The sequence below is a fragment of the Desmodus rotundus genome, chromosome 3 (genome assembly GCF_022682495.2).
Source record: "Desmodus rotundus isolate HL8 chromosome 3, HLdesRot8A.1, whole genome shotgun sequence".
NCBI classification, from domain to species: Eukaryota; Metazoa; Chordata; class Mammalia; order Chiroptera; family Phyllostomidae; genus Desmodus; species Desmodus rotundus.
The window spans coordinates 147,625,057-147,638,404 of record NC_071389.1 but is presented as its reverse complement, the minus strand read 5'-3'; the positions used below and the strand labels follow the sequence as shown (position 1 = coordinate 147,638,404).

The window sequence follows — 13,348 nt, the reverse complement described above, 5'->3', positions numbered from 1 at the left end:
ATCCATTCATTTACTGATGGACACTTAGATTGCTTCCAGCACTTGGCTGTTGTAAATAACAACTGCTATGAACATTGGGATGCACAGGTTCTTTTGAATTGGTGTTTCAGGATTCTAGGGTATAGTCCCAGCAGTGAAATTGCTGGGTCAAAAGGCAGTTCCATTTTTAGTTTTTTGAGGAAATTCCATACTGTTTTCCACAGTGGCTGCACCAGTCTGCATTCCCACCAACAGTTCCCTTTTCTCTACAACCTAACCAGCACTTGTTGATTTAGTTATGATGGCCATTCTGACCAGTGTGAAGTGGTATCTCATTGTGGTTTTAATTTGCATCTCTCTCATGGCTAGTGATGCTGAGCATCCTTTCATACATCCCCGGACCCTCTTTATGTCCTCCTTGGAGAAATGTCTGTTCAGGTCCTTTGCCCATTTTTTAATTGGGCAAATCTCAATTTTTCTGTTTCCTATCTCTTTGCTGAAGTTCTCACTACATTCATCTACTCTCCCCCAATCCACTAAACACATCCTTATAACCAGCATTTTGAACTCTGCATCTGGTAGATTGCTTTTCTCCATTATGTTTAGTTCTTTTTCTGGAGTTTTGTTCTTTGAGACCTGTTTCTTTGTCTCCTCATTTTCACTGCCTCCCTGTTTGTTTCTATGTATTAGGTATAGGTGCTACATCCCTTGGTCTTAGTAGAGTGGCCTTATGTAGGTGCCCTGTAGGGCCCAGTGGCACAACCTCCCAGGCCACTCAGGCTAATTTCTCCAGGTGTACCATCCCCAGCCTGTGTGAGCTGTGTGCGCCCTCCTGTTGTAGCTGAGCCTTCATAGGTGTTGACACCTCAATGGGAGGTATTTAACCCCTAGGCCAATTGGCAGTGAGGACGAGCCACAACCACTGTAGAGGATCTGCTGGGCAGCAACTGACCTCATAGAACAGGACTTGCTTCGGTGGGACTCTGGTGCCTGCTGAATCCACAGCTTGAGTGTGTTAATCATGGAGGTGGTTGGGTGGTACTTTAGCATGGTTTGAAGCTGTCCACCGTTATTTAAAGCAGGCTTGGGGGCCTCCTAGAAGGTGCAGGCCAAGTTCAGCGTCTGGCTGTGCCCTGCTCAGGCCCACCTGGCATGAGCTACAGAGATATCTGTAGATTGCTGCTACTTGTGTTGGGCTTGGACATGCCTGGGAGAGGCAAAGCTGTGAACAAAGGCCAGCTGACGCTGGTGCCAGGCCTGAGGCCACTGAGCAAGAGGCATGTAGCACTCTGAGGCCAGATTCTGCTTATTGGAGAAACTTTAGGATAAAGTCCTAAGTATGAGCCAAGACAGGGCATTTGTATGGAAAAGCTTGTGGAAACAGCTTGGGTAAGTGTGAAAGTTGGGTGGGGCAGAGTCTGAGGGAATCGCCAGGGTGGGGCAAAGTGTTACCTAGGTTGATGACTCAGATATGGTACCCACCTGCTGACTTGGTCAGGGAAGGGCTCAGAAAAGGAACAATGGCTTCTGCCAGCACTTCTATCTGGGAGAAAGCTGCCCCTCCAGCCCTCACACCAATGGTAGACAATTCAGTTCCTCTCTGTATGTCCCTGACACCTTTCAACTTGCATGGGGTCTTTAAGAGGAAAGTCTAAGACTCCAGAAGTCCTCCATGTCACTCAGCCATAATCCTGGCTGGTTTTCACAGCAGAGTTATGGGGTCTTTTATTTGTGGCACTGGAACCCTAGGCTGAGGGGCCTGGTGTGGGGCTGGGACACCTCGCTCCTCAGTGGGGACCTCTGCAGCTGAGATATCCCCTGATTTTTAACCACTACATGTGGGTGTGAAACCAGGCCTGTTCTGAGTCTCTGCCCCTCCTACCAATCTGGAAGTGGCTTCTTCTTCATATCTTTAGTTATAGTACTTTTGTCCAGCTAGATTTCAGGAAGTCCTAAATGATGGCTGATCTATAGTTTAGCTGTAATTGTGAAGTGGTTGTGGGAGGATGCGAGTATTGCATTTACCTACTGTGCCATACTTATTGTACATTTTTTAAAAGCTTTATTTCATCTTCATTAATTTTATTGTGATAAAATTCACATACCATACAATTCACCCATTTAAAGTGCATAATTTGATGGCTTTCAGTGTATTCAGAGCTGTGCTTCCATCACCAAAATCAATTTTCTATCATTTTTATCTTCCCCAAATGAAACCCTGTATCTATTAGCAATAACTCCCCATTTTCTCCCAATCCTCAGCCCTAAGCAACCATGAATGTACTATGATCCTAGACATTTGCCCATTCTGCATATTTTCCTCTTCGATTTTGAAAAGTATTTTCACTGCACATACAAATTTAGGTTTACAGGTTTTCTTCATTTAGCGCTTTAATGTTACTATTCCAATATCTTCCTTCTGGCTTGTCGGAGTTCTGTCCAAAAGTTTGCCACAATTCTTACTTTGTATATTAGTCTGCTAGGGATGCCTTAACATAGTAACGCTGACTGGATGGCTTAAATGCTGTTTATTTTCTCATCATAAAAGAGTCCATAGGTTTGGTTTCTTCTGAGGCCTCTCTCCATGGCTTGCTTGTGGTAACCTTCTCATTGTGTCTTCATATGGTCTTTCCTCTGTGCACACACCGCCCAGGTGTACCTTTGTGTATCCAAATGTCCTCATCTTATAAGGAAGCAGTCAGATTGGATTAGGGTCACTTTAACAGCCTCATTTTAACTTAATTGATTCTTTAAAGACCTTTCTTCAAATATAGTCATATTCTGAGGTACTATTGGGGCTTAGTTTCAACATAGGAATTTTGGGGGATACAGTTCAGCCCATAACACCTTTGTATATAAGTGTGCAGGATTTTTTTGCTATATTGTTTTTTTTCCTTGTTGTTGTTTTTTGTCTGTTTTGAAGACTCTATTTTCACTAGTCTTAAGCAACTTGATTAAGATGTTCCTTGATATAACTTCTCTTCCTGACTTTTCTCTTTTGGGTTTTCATGAATCCAAGCAGCTCAAAGAACTCATGAAGAGCTACACCAAAGGTATCATAATCAAACTGCTTAAAATCAGTGATGAAGAGAAAATCTTAAATGAGCTTTTTGGATCTGAGAATTTATAGTTTTCATTAAATTTAGAACAGGTACTATCATTACTTCCTCAAATATTTTTCTAGCCCCACCCCCACATTTCCAAGACTCCAATTACACATATTCTTAGTTGCCTGATATTGTCTCACTGTTCATTCATAATTCATTTATTATGTATTTATGTTTTTTATCTGTTTCTTATGTTTTATTTTGGATGTTTCTGTTGCTATGTATTCAGGTTCATTAATTTTTTCTTCTGCAATGTCTATCTACTGTTAACCCTACTATATTTTTCATTTCAGAAATTGTAATTTTCATCTTTAGAAGTTTGATGTGGGTTTAATTTTGTATCCTCTATTTAATATACTCAATCTTTCATCTAGGTTTTGAACATATGAAATAGTTGTAACTGTTACAATGTCCTTGTCTACTAATGCTATCATCTGTGTCATTTCTAGTCCTATCCTAGTGACTGGTTGTTCTCCTCAATATGCATTGTATTCTCTGCTTCTTTGTACACCTGATAATTTGTGATTGGGTGCCAAATGTTGTAAATTTAGCGATATTTGCTGGAGTTTTTACATTTTTTCTTTAATTTTGAGATTCGTTTCAGGAATCAGTGACGTGGAAACAACTTAATCCTTCTGAGGCTTGGTTTTATGCTTTGTTAGTCTTTTACACCAGGATGAAAATGACATCATTATTGGGGCGATATCCTTCTAAGGACTCAACAATGTCCCAGGTGTTAGAGGTATTTCTACTCTAGCTAGTGGAAACACAACATACTTATGGACCTTTATAACAAGGACTGTTCTGTCATAATGCCTTCTAGTGGTATTTTTCTGGCCCTGGATTAATTTGGCAATAATCATGAAGTGATTAGCATTCAACTAAAGATGCTAAGGCACTAAAGTCCAATACAACTTTCTCTGATGATGGAATTGTGGCTACTGAGCATTCGAAGTGTGGTTAGTGCAGCTGAGAAAAATAATTTTTATTTAAATACCCACATGTGGTTAGCAGCTACTGTACTAGACAGTGCAGGTGTAGGGGAAACCTCTTACTCTCATGTGAAGCTCTCTTCTCTCAAATACTCTACATACAAATTCTAGCTGCCTTGACGTTCCTAAACTTTTACCTCTGTCTCCTCACCTCAGGGAGACTGCCTGCTCTATTTGGGTACCCCTTCCCATCCTAGGTGCTACAACCTGGAAACTTTCTGCAGGCCAAAAGGTGGGCCCATCAAAGGGCTCAACCTGTTTGTTTCACTTCTCTCAGGTATCACTGTTCTGTGCTACCCCTTGTCCAATGTCTAAAAGAGCTTTTATTTAAACTGATTTGAGAGAGACATCAATTTGTTGCTCCACTCACTTACTTAGGCATTCATTGGTTGCTTCTTGTATGTGCCCTGACCAGAAATCGAGCCCACAACCTTGGCGTATCAAGCCGACACTCTAACGAACTGAGCTACCCAGCCGGAGCTAAGAAATTTTAAAAATATATTTTGTCCAGTTATTTAAGGCAGTAGCATAAATCAACTTCTTATTACTCTACCATGACTAAAACTTAAGCTCTCTTCCATTGAGTTTTAAATATTCAGTTATTATATATTTTTATTTGCAAAATATCTGTAAAATATCTAATTCCTTATTTTAAACCCAACCAGCCTTGCTTTATTCTTGTTTCTCATTCACTCTTCTATTTCATTAAATATGCTTACTTTACATTCTATGTCAAAGAATTCAATATCTGAAGTTTCTGTGGGTCTGGATCAGTTGTTTCTGCTCATGCTTGTTCACAGTGACATTTGTGACATTATTATTACTAGCACATATTTATTGGTAATCTATCTTTGGGAATTCTTTGAAGCTAGGGCTGGCGTATGCTACACCAGCGATAATCGGAGTTGGCTTGCCTCGGGGGCCTGGGAGCTCTATCAACTTGGATCTAAGATTTAAGATTTTTTAAGGTTTTAAGATCTTTTTTAAGACTTTATCTATTTATTTTTTGAGAGAGGGAGAGAGGGACAGAAACATCAATGTGTAGCTGCACCTCATGTGCCCCCTCTACTGGGGATGTGGCCTGCAACCCAGGCAAGTGTCCTGACTAGGAATCCAACCAGCGATACTCTGGTTTGCAGGCCAGCACTTAATCCACTAAACCACAGCAGCCAGGGCTGGATCTACATCTTTATTAAATTTAGTTTATATATATTTTACTTTTTGACCAAAAAATAAATTCACACGGTTCAAAGGGAATTTTACTCATTCCCTTCCCATTTCTCTTGGTTGGGCCTGAGGACCAAACTAGCACAGTGCGTAGTAAAGAATTTAATCTTGCCCAGTGAGGTCTGGTCTTTGCCTCAGCTCTAGGAAAGTAATCCTAAACCACTGGAATGTTCTGCTTGTTAAGAGTCTTTGTTTACTGGGAGCTTTGAGCTAGGCCAGATAGTCTAACAATGTGACTCTGGGTCACAGTATTAATATGACCTCAAAAGGAGCTGGAGACTGAGGTCAGCTTATGTAGGTAGTCAACCATATCTGTGTGATGGAGTGCCAACAAAAACTCTAACACCAAGGCTTGAGTGAGCTTATTCAGCTGGTGATATTCCATGTGTACTGTCACATATTACTGCCAGGAAGAGTTAACGCTGTCCATGACTCCACTGGCACAGGATAACTCGAAGCTCAGCGGCACAGGATAACTAGAAGCTCAGCATTTGGAACCCTCCTGGACTCTACCCTATGTGTCTCTTCCATTGGCTGATTTCAATTTTCATCGTTTTCCTGAAGTAAACTGTAACTTTGAGTGTAATAGCTTTCAGTGAGTTCTGTTTGTCCTTCTACCAAATTATTGAACTTAATGATGGTCTTGGGGAACCTTGAACTCTGCCATTGGTGCCAGAAGTGAGGATGGACTTGAGGGACTGTTTCCTAACTTTGCAGTCAGCAGCGTTGGGACTGAGGATTCACCTGGAGTGGCTGGAGTGGGACTAAGAAGGCAGCACAACTGGTCAAGAGATGGACTTCATACAGAAGAATTAGGAAAATAAGAGGCCTCAGGTAGCTTTCCTCCTTCCTAGCCTTCACTCGGGAAGCCCCAGTCCCCCACTCCTACCCCTATAACCCTGCACCTTAACACCATCAAATGATCTAAAAAGTGTCAGGAAATGAAACATAGGTCTACTTCTTAAAAGGTCAAGGACCTTATTTCTGAATTAAGATCTCTGAGGTAAATTCAACTTTAATGAAAAGTGTCAAAGGCAGGGGTGGAAAATAAGGTTATCAGCCCTGCAGAAAATACGCAATTCTGGTTCTAATTGTCACCTAAAAGACCTTCACAGTAGACTAATGTAAACTCAAACTGATTAAGGATGAAGAACTACACCATCAGACTGCCAGGGATAGCCTTTTGTTCAAGTGAGCCATCTTTCTAGCATGCCTGTAATAAATATGCTCTAACTTTGTCATGCAGACAAAACTTAGATGGCTATTTTAGAAACCAAGCATTTCTTTTTGGACTCTCAGTTTGTAATCTGTTATTATTTTAGTCTCTAAAAATTATATAATTCAAAGTAAGACTGTAAAGTCTTCATAATCTTACCATTCTAAAAGATACAAAATTGAGAATCCCAATACTTACAATCCCTATTTCCATCATTGATGCCCAATTACCCAGTCAGTCTGCCCTGTTGTAAGGCAGACGGCAGCCTACCATGTGCTGAGAGCACTAAGAGCAGTTTATAAGATACCACAGAAAACAAGATACTTGCTCTTGCCAATTGCAATCTAGAATTTTTCAAATATATATATGAAAAATTCAAACCAACAGAAATTCAAAACAATGAGAAAAACAAGTCCACTAATCTCTGATTTCCCCTTTAGTTTCCTAAAGAACGTAATTTTGCAATGGATTTTTCAAGGACTCATGGAAGAACAAGCTGACAGCAACAGGGGGACGGGAGCAGCAATGACGGGAAAAGAAGAGGAAGGGTCATCAAGGAACATGTATAAAGGACCCACAGACAAAGCCAAAAGGGGCAAGGATTGAGGGTGGGACGTGGGGGTGGGTGGGGCAGGAGAAAGTGGTGGCAGGAAAATAGAGACAACTGTATTTATTTGAACAATTTTAAAAAATGCAAAAAAATAAAAAATAAAAATAAATGTATTGACAAAGAATGAATAAAGATAACTTGGAGGAGAGCAAAAGCCAAAGGGAAAGATAGTAAATTTAGTTTAGTAAGCTGGCTGATACAATAAAGAACTGAGTTTAATGAAATGTCAGGAGAATAGTTAGTGAATGGGGCTGTTCTAAGACCCTGCTGAGAAATGTAGGATTTATGTAACTAAGAGCCACTATCACAGGGGAATGAAGTGATGATAATAATAACAATAATAATAAAACTGGAATCACTGAGCAGTGAGATACCAGTTTTTCAGCCAATGGCACTGACCAAAAGCAGCAACAGAAGGCCAAAAACCTTGTTCTGGTACAAAATATAAAAGTATTCATCATTACTTCAATAATGGAAGCCAAATCTATACCATCATTTTTTTAAATGTATGAGCAAATTCAGGGCTGGCCAACAGGGTAGGGGTACAAAACAATGAACAGGTATTCCCTTTCTGCCTACAGTGATATGAAAAGGGAAATATTTTTAAAAATAAGAATACACAAGTAATAGTGTGCTCACATATCACAAAGAAAAAAAGCAGCAACACTGAGAAAGAGAAAAATATTTTCATGAAAGACAGGATGCAGGAAAAAAACATAGATGAAGATCAAAGAGAAACACCAGTTCTGAAGCATCAGAAAACAGAAAATATCATTCAAAATAATTGTCTCACTCTTAGGTTTTGCCTTCCCTCTTCCAAGCATTAAAAGCTGAGAGAACAGGCAATGAGAATTCTCCCAAACAAAACAAATGAATACCCCACAACCCATACCCCAAGACCAGAGAATTTCAAAGTGCTCCCGAATACTCACATTTATAACTCAAGAAACCTAAATTCAGTGCTGTGCTTTTCACAGGTATTCCTCTACCTCTCCTAAAATTAAACTATAAAAACATTAAATAAATGTCATCACAAAAATCAGCACAGCACAATCTCAACCTCTGAGCAGTTTAAGGGAAAGACGTGGCATAACTTCTATCATTCCAGTGCTGCCAAAACAAAATAATCTAAAAGTCTGAATGCTCTTAGAGCATTCAGAACACACACTGTGGCCTGTTCCCACACTGCCTCTGCAGCCTTCCTAGGATGAACCGGTGGGATTTAACATGAACCAAATCTGTCAACCAAGTTGAAGACAGACACATGGGTTCTAACGAGCAGTGGTGAAGAAACATACTGCTCCATTTGGCTCCAAACAATGATAAATAATTCAGGAAAGAAAAACCACAATACGGAGCACAGCAGTCAGATTTAAAAATAAACCATAGGCCACTGAGCCTAGGTGGGAGAATCAGGAATCAGAGAAGATAAATTTGTGTCAACAAATTCCCAAGCCCTTTGCAACACAGGACGATGCTGAAACTGTCACTCAAATCAGATGCCAGAATTCTAATGTGCTTTTTCAAAAAACAAGTATTTTTCAGGAACTTGGTAAATGTGGTAACAAGAGACCTAATAAGCATTAGTGCTACCTGGATAGTAGTTATGGAAAAAGAAAACCTGCCCTGGCCAGTGTGGCTCAGTTGGTTGGAGCGTCCACCCAAAGCTGAAGGGTTGCGGGTTTGATTCCCGATCAGGGCACACACCTAGGTTGTGGGTTCCGTTCCTGGTCTGTGAGTGTGCGATCCCCAGTCTGGGCGTGTACGAGGGGCAACCAGTCGATGCATGCATCTCTCTCTCGCATCGATGTTTCTCTCTCTCCCTTCCTCTCTCTCTAAAAGCAATGAAAAAATGTCCTCGGGTGAGGATAAAAAGAGAGAGAGAGAGAGAGAGAGAGAGAGAGAAAGGAAATCCAATATGGAAGACATGTTTTTAAGAAAAAATTAGAAGGGAGTTAAAATTCTATTTTACATACCACCAAGTTCTAGGTCCAACATCAACTTAGACTTTTACTTACTAATTGTTCTCTAGTATTTAGGGTACATATCGCTCAAGATTTTTCTATTCATTTATGCACCTCTAGCAGATCAGATTAAACAACAGACAAACACAAGATTCTCACCTGTTAACAAAAAAGGGTGGCTTGAAAACAAGGCGGAAGCCATGATCATGTTCTCATTAGGTTTAAATTAAACTCCAAGTCTGACAGAATTTATAGTTACAGGAGGACAGGCCGAGATCATGAGTGCGTGTGCACTGTGCAGGTTTCAACCCACTCGAGGATGCTTCAAGTATGGGGTCTGATGGATAGCGTGGCTGGACAATCTTAAGTCTGGTGTACTAAGGATTGTAAGAATGACCAGAGCCCAAATGTAGTCTACAAACTCAACAATGTGTGTGATGAAGAAATAACATTCTACATCAAAATTTCATTTCCCCACAACCATCAAAATATGTACTCTTCATAAGTCTGAGATTGATTCCAGATGACTGAAAATTTTAGGAGCAAATAATGATGCCTACTCTTACTTATGATGTATGATACAAATACATCAAAGAAACCATAATCTGGTCCTTTTATTTACTGTTTTATTCTAACTAAATAAACGGTACTGAAGAAATTCTTCTTCAGTATAAACCAAAGACAAATACATGAAAGAAACCCAAATGCTTCTGCCTCACCTACCTTTAGAAGAAAAATTGACTGTGTTCTCATAACAGTACCACTCAACTTAAACTACACAAAGATCAGAATGCACTTGGAATAAGATAAAGGTTTCTTTTCCAATTCTTAAATTCTCTAGATTCTAAGACTCAACACTAAATAGTATCTTCAGAGAAACAGACTGGCTCATTTAAAACAAGGCCCACATAAAGCACTTCTCCAGGCATGACCTAACATGGATGGACCAGCTGTTTTCCACCCCTGCTCACCACACAGTAAGCCATCGCTCTCCTCTCTGTAAATTCAGGCTTTTTTACTGTTGTGAACACACAGTATGCTCAGATGGACCTGTTTGAGTCCCGGAACTAGTACCACCAATGTGTGTGGTAAAAGAACCATTTTCTTGGTCTCCTACTTTAGACAGAGCCACTCTGACCCCCTTCTAACTTACCTATCCCCTCAGGGCAAGATGTTTATGGAACCAAGCAGACATACCTACCGAAAGCCCCTGACTCTACCATCCCAAACTATACTCTGGATCCCAGCATTCCCTACCCAAGCAGTCCCAAGCCCACTTCCAGAGCCTTTGGTGGATCTCTTCTCATACTCTGTCCTCCCATAGATAATACCCACTATTATACACTTTTCATGTTCTGAATGGTGTACAAAGGACAAATTATGAGAGGGGTGTAGATGGAGACTAGATTTAGGGGGTCTTCCTGCAATATCCCTTACTGTCTCAGAAGTCTGAGAAGTCCAAGAATTCTGGGCTCTAAGTCATTATGAAAGTACACTATCTAGGTAAAATAAGAATAATTTTTCTAAGTTTTTTAAAAATCTTGATTTATAACTTAAATATTTAGACTTGGAATATGTGCTTCCATTCATGATCTTTCCCTGGGACTTAAAATTATTAGAAACGGGCCTACCTAGCCCTATCACATACAAGCTATGTGATCTCAGATTAGTAACCACCTCTGTAAGTCTCACTTTACTGACCTGTAAAATAAGCTGAATAAAACCTTCTCTATAGGATTTCAATGCGATGAAATAATTTTCAAAGTAATTCTGCAGGGTGCCTGATCCACAGCAAACATGTGACAAACTGAAACTATTATTATTGGTTCTGCCATCACTCCTCTCCCTAGTATGGACAAAAATACACCGTAAGGGCAAAAAAATAGAACCAATTTCAGAGAAATCATAACCAAAACACAACTATCTACGGGTATCATTTCAGGGATTTCCGTCATTGACTAAATGGAAGTCTACTGGTATTATTTTTCTTACAAACATTTCTCCCATTAAAATGTAAGCTCTATTTTTTCTAACTTATAAAAAAAAGATGAATGTTACCTAAACTTGTTGTGGTAATTGTGTTGCAGTGTATGAGGTCTGTCCAGAAGGTATCCAGCCATGTAATATGAAATATAGAGATGTTTATTGAAGAAGATACAAGAAACATTGTACGTAAGACAATGACGTATCAGTCCCCTTCAAAGTAGGCACCTTGGAAACTCACACAGTTATCCCAATCACCACCAGCTGCCCCATCGTATTTTCCTGAATTTCATCGATGGTCTGAAATCCCTTCCTTTTCAAAGGTGATTTTAGTTTGGGAAAAGCTAGAAGTCACAGGTTGACAAATCTGGGCTGTAGGGTAGCTGAGTCACCTGGGTGACTTGATGTTTCACCAAAAACTCTGCACGAGATGCATGCATGAGCAGGCACGTTGTCATGATGAAACTGCCAATCACCAGTTGCCCATAGGTGAGCCTTCCTGAGTCACCCGAATAGTTTCCAAGGATGAATGTTCAAGCTTAAAACAAAATATGATGCAGATTCATTGCTCTACTTGCTCAGTCATTTTGAATGTAATGGCCACACAGTACACATGCTCACTCAACAGTGTCTATCACCGCCCCCCCCCCCCCCCGACTAGTACAGTGAAGTTGTCATTGTTCACACAGGTACATTCCAGTCCACTCTCCTTGGCTGCTAGGTATTTTTTAAAATGTATTTTATTGATTATGCCATTACAGTTGTCCCATTCCCTCCCCAACCTTTATTCCCCTCTGCCCTGCACACCCCCTTCCACCTGCACCTTCCCCCTTAGTTCATGTCCACGGATCATACACAGAAGTTCTTTGACTTCTACATTTCCTATACTATTCTTAACCTCCTCTGTTTATTTTCTACCTACTATTCTTGTTATATTAACAATGGTTGGACTTTTCCCGATAGACCTCGTATACATGTCAAGTCAATATGTGGTATATCTTAAACTTTAACAGAGCTATGTGTATTACATCTCATTAAAACTGGGAAAAATGTAAGCTCTATAAAGGCAGGGAGTTTTCCTTTTTCTTCACTGCTATACCCCTTACTCTCAGTTCCTGGCATAATGAATATGTATGTGTTAATAAACTATTACTACAAAAAGCAAGTACAGAGTGATTATCTGATACTCCAACATTGATATAATATGAAAGCAAGCCTGGCATAACCAGGAAATGAATTATTTATATATGGTTACTTCATTTAGCTGTTTCCTCTAATTTCAGAACAGCTTCCTTAAAAATGAAATTAATAAAAACAGAGTGCATTTTTATCATGAGGACATTTCTGCTCTCTTCAACTTCACTTAGTTACCTACCTGTACAGAGATACTAGTAACACTCAGTAATTTCATATACTCTTATCAGAGAGGAAATTTAATTAACTAAATTGTCCTAAAGCTCTTTCCTTAAGCTCCAAATATGATGGGAAGTAGTAAAAAGAAATCCAAAAGAGCAGGTTAGGAAAAGGTACCTTTCTACATGTCTCTTGTGCTTTTATCCCTAACCCTTTGAGTTTTGCATAGGCCAATCCCATCAACTCGTAAGAACTCAAAGCAAGTCTACAAATTATATCCTACATCCTATCACACTCTCAAAAACATTACTTTGCTTTTCAACTTTCCTTAACATATTTATTACTCTGATGAATGTTCAGTTCCAAACTAAAGGTTAGAATATTGTGGCAGAGGTAGGTAATCTGGAATCAAATCTATTCTGAAACAAACTGAAATGACCTTGACAACATTACACATGATGTTCTCAGGAAGAGAGAATGATGGCTGGAAAAAAGATAGCTCAGCAGTATATCCTGCATGATTGATAATTAAAAGTTTGCCCTGGCCGGTGTGGCTTAGCGGACTGAGCACTGGCCTGCAAACCAAAGGGTCACTGGTTCAACTCCCAGTCAGGGCACATGCCTGGGTTGTGGGCCAGATCCCCAGCAGGGAGCGCTTAAGAGGCAACCACACATTGATGTTTCTCTTCCTCTCTCTCTCCCTTCTCCTCTCTCTAAAAATCTTTTTTAAAAAGTTTGTCAATAAGGTGAACATGTTACAGACATGCTTTTATATCACATAAATCCCCAAACTAGCCTGGGTATTTATTTAAAAGCTTATTTTAATAAAATTGCATCCTCCATGTTGGTCTGAAACACATGTACAACATAAGACATTATCTTAAAGAAAAGCTACTCTTGATGACCTCAAGATACTA

The 13,348-nt window shown here is 39.9% G+C and overlaps 1 protein-coding gene across 18 annotated transcripts in view; it reads right to left on the bottom strand.

The window, feature by feature from the left end:
- Window positions 1–13,348, bottom strand: part of R3HDM2 (R3H domain containing 2) — a 157,286-nt gene that overhangs the window by 100,759 nt on the left and 43,179 nt on the right. For 3 of the 18 annotated variants that reach the window (XM_053921262.1, XM_053921278.2, XM_053921264.1), the window contains exon 3: window positions 8,839–8,966. The exons of 4 other annotated variants lie outside the window; for them this stretch is intronic. In XM_053921262.1, the coding sequence (XP_053777237.1) occupies window positions 8,839–8,966 (128 nt within the window). Of the gene's footprint in view, window positions 1–8,838; window positions 8,967–13,348 lie in introns of those variants that run through there. 11 more of the 18 variants (XM_053921266.2, XM_053921265.2, XM_053921273.2 and 8 more) reach the window with 8 other exon arrangements.